The following is a 12,992-nucleotide window of genomic DNA, read 5'->3' on the forward strand; positions in this document are numbered from 1 at the left end:
CTTATTTTTAACTGTATAGTTCAGTGGCATTAAGTATAATCACACTGTTGCACATCCATCACAACTGAAATTTTACTCATTAATCAATAATTCCCTGTTCTTTCCTTTACCCAGGCCCTGGCAACCATGAATTTGACTACGTACCTGATATAGTTTATTACCCTCATATTGGTTCATTTCCATTAGCATAACGTCTTCCAAGTTCATTCATGTTGTAGAATGTGACAGAACTCTTCCTTTTTAAGGCTGAATAATATTTCATTGTATGTACATAGCACACTTGTTATTAATTTATCTGTCATTGAACATTGAAATGATGTCTTAATTAGTTCAGACTACTACAATAACAGACTGAGTGGCTTAAACAATAAATATTTATTTCTTGCAGTTTTGGAGGCTGGGAAGTCCAAGATCAAGGTGCCAGCAGATTTGATATCTGGTGAGGGCCTGCTTCCTCGTTTGCAGATGGCCACTTTCTTATATCTTAACATGGTGGGGAAAGGGAGCTCTTGCCTCTTCATCTTCTTAAAAGGACATTAATGCCATGATAGGGCCTCCACTCTCATGACCTCAGCTAAACACAATTTCCTCCCAAATACCCCATCTCCAAATGCCATCACACTGGAGATCTAGGGCTTCAACATTCAGGTCTGGAAGGGACACAGACATTCAGTCCATAGCGGGTTGCTCCCCCCTTTTAGCTATCGTGAATAATGCTACTATGAACATACTATGAACATGGGTGTACAAATAACTCTTCAAGACCCTGCTTTCAGTTCTTTGGGATATATATCTAGAAATGGAATTGCTGGATCATATGATGATTCTGTTTTTAATTTTTGAGGAACTGCCATAGTGTTTTCCAAAGTGGCTACATTGTTTTACTGTCCCATCAGCAATGCACAAGGGTTTCAATTACTTCACATCCTCACCAACACTCAGTATTTTCTGGTTTCAATTGTAGCCGTCCTATATGGGTGTTAAGTGGTATCTCATGGTTTTGATTTGCATTTCCTTAATGACTAGTGGTGCTGAACATCTTTTCATGTGGTTATTTGCCATTTGTATATATTTGTTAGAAAAATCTCTATTCAAATCTTTTACCCAATTTCTAACCAGTTGTTTATTGTTTTGTTGTTGAGTTTCAACAAATTTTAAAGGGCTGAATCCTATCGACTATATTCTGTGTACGAGTAAGCTAAAAATCAATAATAAATAACTTTTAAAAATCACCATATTTGGGGGAATTAAGAAATGTGCTTCTAGCCCTGGCTTGTGTGGCTTAGTGGATTGAGTGCCAGCCTGAAAACCAAAGGGTCGCTGGTTCAACTCCGAGTCAGGGCATATGCCTGGGTTGCGGGCCAGGTCCCCTAGGGGGTGTATGAGAGGTGACCACACATTGATCTTTCCCTCTCTTTCTCCCTCCCTTCCCCTCTCTTAAGATAAATACATAAAATCTTTTTAAAAAAATTCAAAATTATATTTGTTAATGAGAGAAAAGGAATGGCTATTAGATTTTAAAAATAAAATTTCTACTTTTGAACGATCGTAAACATGTAAAATTTCTTGTTAATTGTATCTAAAGAGTTTGAAGACATTGTGATTAAAATGTCTTAATCAGGAAGTATAGATGTTTCAAACACCTGTTCATAGAAGTGCTCTCAAGCTTTTCACTAAAACTTTTGAAATGTTGTATTTGGAAGTTTTATACAGATTTAATATTTTTATTTACTTTAATATTCAGTGTCCCATTTTTCCTTATAATTAATGGTGAGCTTTCCCACCAAGCTGCAGAGCTGTTTGCCCTCCAGGGCATGTAAATGCCCTCCAGTTTATTAACATGCCACAGACGTTTTATCACTTTCTTTGTGTGTTATGACCTGAAAAAGGTTAGGGAACACTAATCCAGAGAAACCCTCATTCATGTACATGTGCACTACAAGGTATGTATGGGGATATTTATTACATCATTGCTTGTAATAGTGAAAATTTAAAAACAAGTTGTCTTGTCCATCAAGAAGAGAGAGGATATAGCATTGTGGTATGTGCCTGCAAAAGAATGCTATGTATGGAATAAGAAAAAAATGAATAAGTCAGAGCTATGCATAAAAACATGGACAAATCCCCTAATAAATATTAAAGGAAAAAATCAAGTTGAAAAAATGTATATACCTTCTACATAAATTTTTCAAAAATACAAAATAATGCTGTATCTGTATGGATATGTACGTATAGATAGAAGTTCAAAAACACCAGTGAATGATGACTATGAAAAGCAGAACCGGGCTCCCTCTGAGAAGAAAGAAGTGGGATCTGTGGGCTACTCTGGAGGACCTCACTATATTTATATAAAATTGTTTCTTTCTCCAAAAAAATCTGATGCAAATATGGCAAAATGTTAAGATATGACAGAATTGGAAGTTGGCTATACCAATTTATTATTCTCCATATTCGTTTGCTTGAAAGATTTCATAACAAAACACCAAATACATCCTAAATACGATCATTCTTCACTACTTCACCGTGACTGCTGTCACTGTCCTGGCTGGCTGCAGTAGTCTCTAGTTTCATTTTCTTGCTTTCCATCTTGTTCCACTACAACTATTCTTATGGAACAGTCAGAATGATATCTTTTAAATATAAATCTGACTTCACCACCTACCCACTCAAAACCTTTCAACAGGTTTACATCATTCTAAAAATAAAAATCAGCCCTGGCTGGTGTGACTCAGTGGATTGAGTGCCAGCCGGTGAACCAAAGGGCTGCTGGTTCAATTCCCAGTCAGGGCACATGCCTGGGTTGCGGGCCAGGTCCCCAGTAGGGGGTGCATGAGAGGCAACCACACATTGATGTTTCTCTCCCTCTCTTTCTCCTTCGTTTCCCCTCTTTCTAAAAATAAATAAAATCTTAAAAAAAAAAGAAAATAAAACTCCTTATCACAGTCCACAGGCCCTTGTTTTATTGCCCACATTTAGCCCTTCTTCTTCCCACACAGTCATTACTTATCTCCTCATACTGATTGCTTTCCTTTGGAATTTCTCACTGCCCCAAATTATATTATTTTATGGCGTATGAGAAATTACTCCTGTAGTCCCCAGCCCACACCAGAATATAAGTCCCATGAAAGCCTGACCTGTTCTCTACTATATCCCCATTGCCAAGAACATTGTTTGCATTGTTTGACTGATATTAAATATGAAATAAATATTTTCTGAATGAGTAAGTGAATGATTTCATTTTGGTTCAAAAGGGCTGGTGTGGCTCAGTGAATTGAGCACCTGCCTGCAAAATGAAAGGTTGCCAGTTCCATTCCCCGGCCAGGGCACAAGCCTGGGTGCAGGCCAGGTTCCGGTTGGGGGCGTATGAGAGGCAACTGGTTATTGGTGGATGTTTCTCTTACACATTGATGTTTCTCTCACTTTTCCTCCCTCCCTTCCCTTCTCTCTCTCTAAAAAAAAATCAAAAACAAAAAGGGGAGGAATGACATTTCAGTGGTAAAAAAAATGGTGTAATAAAATATATGGAGGTTGAAAATTCACAGTACTCTATCAACAATAACAATAGCTAAGACACACTTAAGTGCTCCTTATGTCCAGGCATTTCTAAGCACTGGAACCACATACTTTTGGGGGTACGTGTCTGCTTTGCTCTCCTCAAAGTCTCCACAAACCTACTTGTTTCATGGGAGCCTCCTTCCTAGACATAACTGATTGGATTTGGTTGGAACGCTGGCTGAGAAAAGCACATCTGTTAGCCAGGGGGAAGCAATTGGATTCTGTGTTTTGAAAATCTGTGTTTTGAGAGATGGGCAGGGTAAGGAAGTTTGAAGATGAGTCATGTTAAAGGCAGGCCATTTTTGAGTGAAGGGACAGCTGCAGAGGCCCGTGAAGCTGCACTGGCACTGTCCTACCTGAACCTTGCTGTCCAATGTTTCCTTGGCTTAATGATGCACGTTACCAACTACCTTTGGAGGAAATAAAATCTACTGCCTTCATTTTTAAAATTAATATGGATGGATTTCTGTTTTGTTGATTATTCATTCTCCTAAAATCAAAAAAAGCAAACAATCCCTAATCAAGGAAACCTAAAATAGTCTTTCCCAAGGAGCAATGTGAAATGTATTACTGTTTCCATTTTACAGATCAGGAGACAAGGCCTAATCAGGTCCAATACCTTTCCTAGAGTCACAGAGCAATAAAGATTCCAATACTGGCTTGGCTAACTCTTAAAGGGGCTCTGAACTGCTACGTGACGTGTGGCTGTAAGGAAGGGCAGTAAGAGGACTGTTGGGGAGATGAAGTTAGGAAGACAGGGCAAACATTTTGATACCATTTCTGGTAAGTTAGAAAATGACACTGAAAACAGTGATGGGGCAAAACCCAGATTTCACTTGTTTTTGGATAAACTCCAATGAAGGCTATCCTTAGGTATCAACAATTGTTGGCAGAGAGAGATTTATACCAACACAGAATGTCTGTATGATTAAAACTTTTTCTCTTCCCATTGAGATTTAAAGTTTTTCCAGTGACAGAGTTGGCAGTTTTTAAAGAATGACAATATACTTTTTTAGGAACATAAAAAAAAGGACATTTTACAATATATTTTTAGAGATGAGTTATAGTTGACTGTCCCAGGGTTTACAGTAAAGCAGCAGGCACATCTCTTGTCATTCTTAAAAACTCCCCCTCACTCTTGCAGGCCTCAGACAGCTCTGCTGAAGGTGGTTGACTTGCATGCCTCAGACAGCTCTGCTGAAGACAGTTGACTTGCATGCCTCAGACAGCTCTGCTGAAGGTGGTTGACTTGCATGCCTCAGACAGCTCTGCTGAAGGTGGTTGACTTGCATGCCTCAGACAGCTCTGCTGAAGGTGGTTGACTTGCATGCCTCAAACAGCTCTGCTGAAGGTGGTTGACAGTTTTGTTTTAAAGATTTCATTTATTTATTTTTAGAGAGAAGGGAAGGGAGGAAGAAAGACAGGAGAGAAATATCAAGGCGGGACAGATAACACTGATCAGTAGCTTCTTGCATGCCCACAGCTGGGGACCTGGCCCACAACCCAGGCATGTGTCCCAACCAGGAATGGAACCGGTGACCTTTTGCTTGCAGGCCGGCATTCAATGCACTGAGCCACACTGGCCAGGGTGAAGATGGTTAACATTTAAGTAAGGTCGTGAATACAGGATTCCAGAAGGTTTACTTGGGGAGGAGCTATCAGAGAGAAAGGGATAAGGACTGACGGATTAATGTATGATTTGAAGACAGTAATCAAGAAACAAAAAGTTTATGACTAAAAAACACTTAGAATTCACCCTCTAAAAACATCCTTGCTGTAAGTGGGAAAAAAGTGGAGTAACTTGTTTTCTCCAGGTTTGGACTCTGGTTTTCAATACCTTGGAAAATAATATGCCTTGAGAAACAGTGGTCAGTGTGGAAGCATCATTAGTGTTCAGGACAGGCACAATTTTGGTACTTTGTTAATTATTTAAACAATGTTTTAAAACTCAAGCATAAGAAATTATAATGTGTTTTACAAAAGGAGGGAAAATAAAATTTTCTTAGAGGGGAGATTTTATTTTCTCTGTAGGTATTAATAGTTTAGCCAACAATAAATTGATACAGTTTAAAAATCTATTCTGGAAGCACTGAGCCTGCCTTTGCTCACCTCATGCCTTCAGCCCCTGGAGTCCCCGCAGTACCGGCAAAGGGGCCACCTTGTGAATGTGAGACAAACACCAGCAAGGTGTATGGTGGGAAGCTCATGAAACAGACAACAGGAACTGCCAGATGTCAAATGTTGCAGTCCACCACAGAGATGTGGAGTGGCACAGCTGGAGCAGGTGTACATCCACGGTAACGAGATCCACTCTGCGATCTTCCCTGACATGCTGAAAAACACACCCGTGTTAAAGAGCATCAGGCTCAGGGGCTGGCTGGGAAGCGCTGCGAATCTGAAAACCCAAGTGGCCTTCAGAGGAAGAGAACGTGGAATGGGACATGGAGAAGTCTTCCAGAAGTAAAGATAAATTTATCTGTTTAGTGGAATTTTGCCTCCATGATGATGACGACGACGACGACGATGACGATGATATTATATGGTTTGGTGGTGGAAGTGCATGCTTATGTATATGTCCTAGGTTTTCTTTTGACATCTTTCTCTTTTTTTTTTTTTTTTAGTGGCGGGTATGGAGGGAGAAAGAGAGGGAGAGAAACATCGATGTGGGAGAGACACACTGATCGGCTGCCCCTCACATGCCCCCAGATGGGGACCTGGACTGCAACCCAGGCATGTGCCCTGACTGGGAATTGAACCAGTGACCTTTCGGTGCACAGGCTGGCGCTCAGTCCTCTGAGCCACACCAGCCAGGGCTTGACATGTTTCTCTTAAGATCAAGGGGCATGTTAAACTAAATAAGTATGGTGGGCCTTTTTTCTTTTTAGGAAAAAATGGTTTTAATCTAGGGGCAGTTTTACTCCTTGTGGGACATTTGGCATTTGGTAATGTCTGGAGCCATTTTTGGTTGTCACAATTTGGGGTATGTTCTGGTATCTAGTGGAGAGAGGCCAGGGATGCCACTATATACCCTACAAGGCACAGTTTCCCTACAACAGAGAATCATCCAGCCCAAGATGTCAATAGCGTCAGGTTTGAGGAACCCTGGCCTAGCCCATCCAGCAAGCAGAGAATTTCAGTGAGAAAAACAGAGTTCCTTTCTCAAATGAAAAGCTCATGCTTTTGCTTTTGTTTTTTCTTTTTAAAGTGTTGGCTTTAATTAAGACTAATTTAAAGACCAGGTGAGATGAAATTGGGAGGGAAATATACGTGAAGATGAGGAATCTGGATGCGCTGGGCCACCACACAGAGTTTTGCAGGTTGGTAGTGTGATAAGATCTCTATTCTAGAAAACTAACTCTAGGAGTAACTCAGTGGTCAGGTGAACCCTAAAGACCTCATCTGAGAGTCTCCTGTCTCAGTCCTCATCGTCCCTGTCCTATTATTTCTCATCCAGACAACTTCCATACCTTTCTGACCTCCCAACTCCTAGCCATCGCCCTCTCCAAGTCACCTTAATTTCTGAAGAATATTTTCACTGGATATAGAATTCTAAGTTGACAAATATTTTTTTTAGCACTTTAAAAATGTAATTCCATAATCATTTGTACTCCCAGGTTGTTTTCATGTCTCGGCTATTACAAATAATGCGGCTTTGCAAGTGGGGGTGCAGATTCCTCTTCCAAATAATGATTTCTCTTCTTTCTGATATATTTCCAGAAGTGGAATCACAGAATGATATGGTAGTTCTATTTTTACCTTTTTTTGAGAAACTTCCCCAGTGGCCACACTAATCTTCATTCTTACCAATACTTACACAAGGGTTCCCTCATCTACACTTGTTTTCTCTTGTCTTTGAAGGAATAGCAATCCCAACAGGTGTGAGATGACATCTTGTTGTGAGATGTCACCTCACATCTCCCATTTCCCTTATGATTAGTGATGTTGAATAGCTTTTCATGTACTTCTTGGCCATTTGTATGTCCTCCCTGGAAAAATGTCTACTCAAGTCCTCTGCCCATTTTAAAATTGGATTTAAAACACAGGAATTCCTCAAATATTTTGGATACTAACCCCTTATCAGAAAGATGGTTTGCAAATATTTTCTTCCATTCTGTAAGTTGCCTTTTCATTTTGTTGATCATTTCTTTTGTTGTGCAGAAGCTTTTTCATTTGATGTAGTTCTGCTTACTGGATTTTTGCTTTTGTTGCTTCTGTTTTTGGTGCCATATTTAAAAAAATCATTGCCAAGACTGTCAAGCTTTTTCCCTATGTTTTCTTCTAGGAATTTTTCAGTTTCAGGTTTTACATTTAAGTCCTTAATCCATTTCAAGTTAATTTTTGTGAGTGATGTAAGAGAAGGGTCCAATTTCATTCTTTTGCATGTGAATATCCAGTTTTCCAACAACACATTAAAGAGTATTCTTGGCTCCCTTGTCAAATATTAGTTGACCAAAAATTATTTTTTAATGTGGGTCTTGGTTAGAAAAGTTTGAAAGCCAGTGGTCATGTGAGGGAGAATCTTCAGAAAAAATTATATTAAATTTGCAAATAAGGCAAAACAGAGTACACACTATGTCCTTTCAATGTTATACTTGAGCAAAGTCTAAGGGGACTAGAGCCATCCAGTAGGACGTTCTGCGATGAGGGAGGTGTTCTGGAGCTGTGTTGTCCAATGTATTAGCCATTAGCTGCTGAGACAATTCAATATTTGGAATGTGGCTAGTCTGACTGAGGAACTGAACTTTTAACCTTATTTAACTTAATTAATTAAAATTAAATGTAAATGGCCAAAAGTAGAGAAATGTATCTATGTCCATCACAAAATAAAATTTCAAAAGTATGATCGCCCTGAATAATTTTAACCAGTTAGAATCTAACCTAGCAATTTTATTCTAACGTTGTTTCCTTAAGATGTGTGTAAATACCCAGTTCCTCAAAAATGTTCTTTAAACCAGCTCTGCCATGTTGCTGGCTCCCTCAGTGAGTTAGGTAAAATCATCAACATATATCCATTCAAATCAGTCATGTTTTCAACTTTTTGACAATTATGTCAACAATAGAATGAGTCTGTTTTCACAACTGTAAACTGGGAGTATTAATAACTTCTCCATGGGGTGTTAGGATTAAGTTAGATAATCACATAAATCACATGTACATTATCTGGTGCTATAGGTATTTAATAAATTATAGCTATTATTACTAATAAAAGAATAGTCAACAATTTCAAATGCTGCTGAGGTTAAATAAGATAAAGAGTGAAAAAAATCTATAATTGGATTTCCTAATTAGGAAGTTATTGGTGACTTTAGCAAGAACAGGTTCAAAGGAGTAGGGGGGCAGAATATGCTGAGAAAGAATGGGAAGTGAGTGAAGACAGGAGAGCTAGTCCTTCAGAAAGCTTGAAGCGAGTGGGAGAGAGGAGATTCAATTCAACAATTATGAGAGCAGATTTTTTTTGGGGGGGGGATTGAGAAGACCTGAATATTTTTGTATACTGGAGGGAGAGAATGGGTGAAGAAGGCTGAAGATAATGAAGAAGGAATGGTTTAGAGTAGGATTCACAGCAAGAGAGACAGAAGGGGAAGCCACTGAAGACACAGAGTAGTTCATACATGAAGAAAATGGAGCAGAGGAAAATGTAAAGTCCATACTTGTCCACTTCTAATGAGAGTAGGTCTGATGTGGAAGGAATTGGAGAAGGGAAGATTTGATGCGCAGTTTGCATCCCAGAATGCCTCTAAAAACAACAACAAGTCCACAGCATTTTTTCAGCCTAAATGGACCAGGTATAGGCAATTCAAAGTAAAGCAAGAACTTCAAACCTTCATCATAATGGGGCAGGAAAGGGAGGCCTAGAGAAGAAGGGATGTCAAAAGTACAGTCTTGGGAACATAAGCATTGGATTATAAAACCCTGAACAACTGCCGAAATCAAGAACAAATTCTACGGCACATAAACGGGAGTTAATTTGCATTTTAGAGACAGAATTAAGAGAACCGAAACAATTGCAACCCCCTCTCCAAGTCCTGCCAATCATCCCCTCTAGGTCTCTAGATTGGTCAGTGTCAAGCGAAGGCTCTGGATTAAACATGCTAATTTTAACATTGATTGGCATGATAAAGAATCCATCTGTGCCCAGGGATTGGCTGACCTGTCTAGGCTCTGGCCAATCCTGAAAGGGGCGGGCTAGTTAAGCGTCAGGTTTCCCCGAGCTGCCTTTCTTGGCTGTACTTACCGGTCGATCAGCAAGTGGCTTCTTTTCTCCCTCCTCTCCGGCCCTAACACAGTATCTGATGGAGCTTTCTTACCAGACCCTAAAAGTCACGCATCAGGCACGGGAAGCGGTAAGGAAAGCACATTAAAAAAATAACTGTATCAGGAACTCCTCTCCCCTTGTTGCAGCAGGCCGATTTGTGTTGCCAGTTGCTATGGTGACAGAGTCCCCAGCCAGAGTAGCGCAAGCGCACAGAGGGCCTCTAGGTCCCTTTGGTAAAGTATGGGGGTTGGGCTTGAGGTTAACACATGATGCTGATGAGTCTGGGACAGAGGCAGGTTTGGGAGTGACAACGGGTTTGATGAAAGGGAAGGTGGAGTCGGTTTGTGACTGACGAAATGGGGTGTCGCGGGAGAGGTAATGTTAGACAAGCTGAGTCTTGATAGGTGAGTGGGTTTGGGGAATGGTCAAAATGCTGATTGTTGAAAGGCAGGACAGTGTGCCTCGCAAGTTGGGATACTGGGTTCTGGCGCTGATTCGCCACTACCAAATCCGAGGGACTTTAGGAATTCCCCTTTCGGGCTTCAGTTCCCCCATTTGAAAGTAAGGTGATTACATGAAGTTCACAGTGGTTTCCTTTTGTCTGTATCATCTGCTAACTAGCCAGCAATACTTGTTGCTGCAACGAACGTGAATCGAGGACATACTCTATGCCAGGCACTGGAGAAGAAAATCGATGCTTGAGGGGTTAGGGGTAGGGTAAATTAAATTAAAGTAAAAAAAAAATTACTGCTATCTGGGCCCCACCTCCAGAGATTCTGATTTACTGGTTTGGGATGGAACCTGTGCATTGATTGTGGTTTTTTGTTTTTTGGGTTTTTTTTGAAAGCTCAGCAGGTGATTACCATGTGTAGCCAATGTTATATAAACCGCTGCTCTGGTGTTTCCCAGCTTAGAAAATAAACAAAAAACTAAAACTAATAATACAAAAAATATCACTTTCTGTTTGACCTCACGTCCTTCTCCTCCCCAGCAACAATAACAACCTCTCTTTCTCTTCAACTTCAGGAGAGGGTTGGCTACGTTTTCTGTTGCTACTTCCTCAGTTTTGTATTGTACTTAAGCCCATTCCAATCTGAGCATCAGAACCTCTTAGTCTGGCTTTTAATAAAGCAGATTCCTGGACTCACCAGGACTTACTGAATCAGAAACACACTGGGATGGGGTCTTGAAAGTTGCATTGTAAACACGTAGCCCAGGTTTGAAAACCACTTCCCTACTCATGAGAAAACCACTCTCATGCATTTTCATGACTTCCAATGCCATTTATATGCCAAGAATTTCCCAAACTGACTCCAGAATGGACTTAGTTGCTGAGCCCTAAACCCATGTGCTGTCCCAGATGGGATACGGAGGATACAGAGAGGACAATGAATCAGCTGATTACTTGACAAATCTGGTAGGATATCTAGTAGGATATCTGCATCTTAATGTATTCAATACCTAACTTATTTTATTTTAAAAATATTTTATTTATTTATTTATTTATTTTCAGAGAGAGGGTAAGGAAGAGAGAAAGAGAAGGAGAGGACACATCGATGTGCAAGAGACACGTCAATCGGTTGCCTCTCACACACACTCAGCTGGGGACCTGGCCTACAAACCAGGCGTGGGCCCTGACCAGGAATCAAACCAGCAACCTTTTGTTTCTCAGGCTGGCACTCAATCCACTGAGCCACACCAGCCAGGGCCATACCTAACTTTTAACCATCCTGTCTAAAACTTACACCTTTCCTTTTCATTCTTCCTCCATCTGAGAATGTGAAACCACCATCCGCCTAATTGCTCAAATCAGAATTCTGGCTTAGTTCTTTATGTACTTGATGCCACTTCCTTCCTAAACTTTCTGAAAGAACTGTGAAACTCCTCTGCCTATGGTGAAGCTCACAAGAAACTTCCCGGTTCCATTAATTTTTTTCTTATAGACATCCTTTCTGGCCTTGCCTTACATATTGCTTTTATCTGGCTTTTCCTGAATCACATTCTTTTATAATAAACTTATGACCTAGTACATAAGCAAAACAAAACTTGGTACTGGTGTTCTGAGATATCCATAAATGGAAGTATCAACACTGTTTTTTGTTTGTACAGAGAGGGGAAGGTAAGGAGAAAGAGAGGGAGAGAAACATCAATTGGTTACCTGGCCCATACAACCCAGGCATGTGCCCTGACCAGGAATAGAACTGGTGACTTTTTGGTTCACACGCCAGTATTCCACCCACTGAGCCACACCGCTCAGCCAGCGCTCAACACTCTTAATTATCCTTATGGAATGCCTTCTCTCTTGGTTTTCATACTGCTGTCTCCTAGTGTTCTACTTTACTTTTTGGCCTGTTTGAATAGCGTCTCTTTCTCTGCTCCTTAAGTTCTTTGTTCTGTAGGATCTGCATTTGCCTTTTTTGGTCAGCCTGCTTCCCAAACTCAATAAAGTGCCCCTGCTTATGCCATGTGTAGCGATCACAACACCACCTTCATCCTTGGAAATCATAATGGGATTTTTCCATTTTGGTTCCCTCCCCCGACCCAACTAGACGGGCAACTTTCTTTTCTGACTAGGAAACTGATTGTGCTTCAGCTGTACTTCTCAGGCTTTTGTGGGCACACGAAACACTGGGATGTTCTGAAAATTCAGATTCTGATCCGGTAGTTCCGAGGGGGTGGAAGGTGGAGAAGGGATGTGTATCATTAGCTCCTGTGTAATACAGATGCTACTGCTTATCTTTGGATAGCCAAGATCTGGGAATGGGGAATTTTCTCCTATTCCACTTTAAATTTAGTGTTTAATTAAAATAAGACTATATTCAATGTGAAAAACCTCTGCTACTTTCTTTTTTCCAACTTGCATGTAAAATGCTCTAGAATGTGCTAAGGGCAAGGAAGCTCTGAGGAACAATTGCTTTGATGTTTTAAATTTGACCAGACAATTAAACAGTAATTGGTATCAATGCATAAGAAAAGGGGTATTGGGAAAGTCATAATTGATCCACACATTCATGAGTGCACACAAAATAATCCTGAAACAAAGTTACTTGCATTTATTCTCATGTGTCATTACATGTACTTTTCAAAAGTTGTGACTGCCTATGTGAAACTTTTACACTTAAAAATACCTATTATAAGCGTTAGTTAATTAAGTGGTTGACTAGGTTTTTAAATGAGTGTT

General features: G+C 40.2%; 1 protein-coding gene across 4 annotated transcripts in view; it reads left to right on the forward strand.

Moving 5' to 3' along the window:
* The first annotated feature begins 9,822 nt into the window (after positions 1-9,822).
* The window catches only part of KATNAL2 (katanin catalytic subunit A1 like 2), a 60,078-nt gene continuing 56,908 nt past the window's right edge, over positions 9,823-12,992 (forward strand). For all 4 annotated transcript variants that reach the window (XM_024580434.3, XM_024580435.3, XM_045187967.2 and 1 more), the window contains exon 1: positions 9,823-9,899. In XM_024580434.3, coding sequence (XP_024436202.3) covers positions 9,849-9,899 — 51 coding nt within the window. In that variant the 5' untranslated portion in view covers positions 9,823-9,848. The remainder of the gene's footprint in view (positions 9,900-12,992) is intronic.

Source organism: Desmodus rotundus, chromosome 10 (assembly GCF_022682495.2).
Source record: "Desmodus rotundus isolate HL8 chromosome 10, HLdesRot8A.1, whole genome shotgun sequence".
Taxonomy (NCBI): Eukaryota; Metazoa; Chordata; class Mammalia; order Chiroptera; family Phyllostomidae; genus Desmodus; species Desmodus rotundus.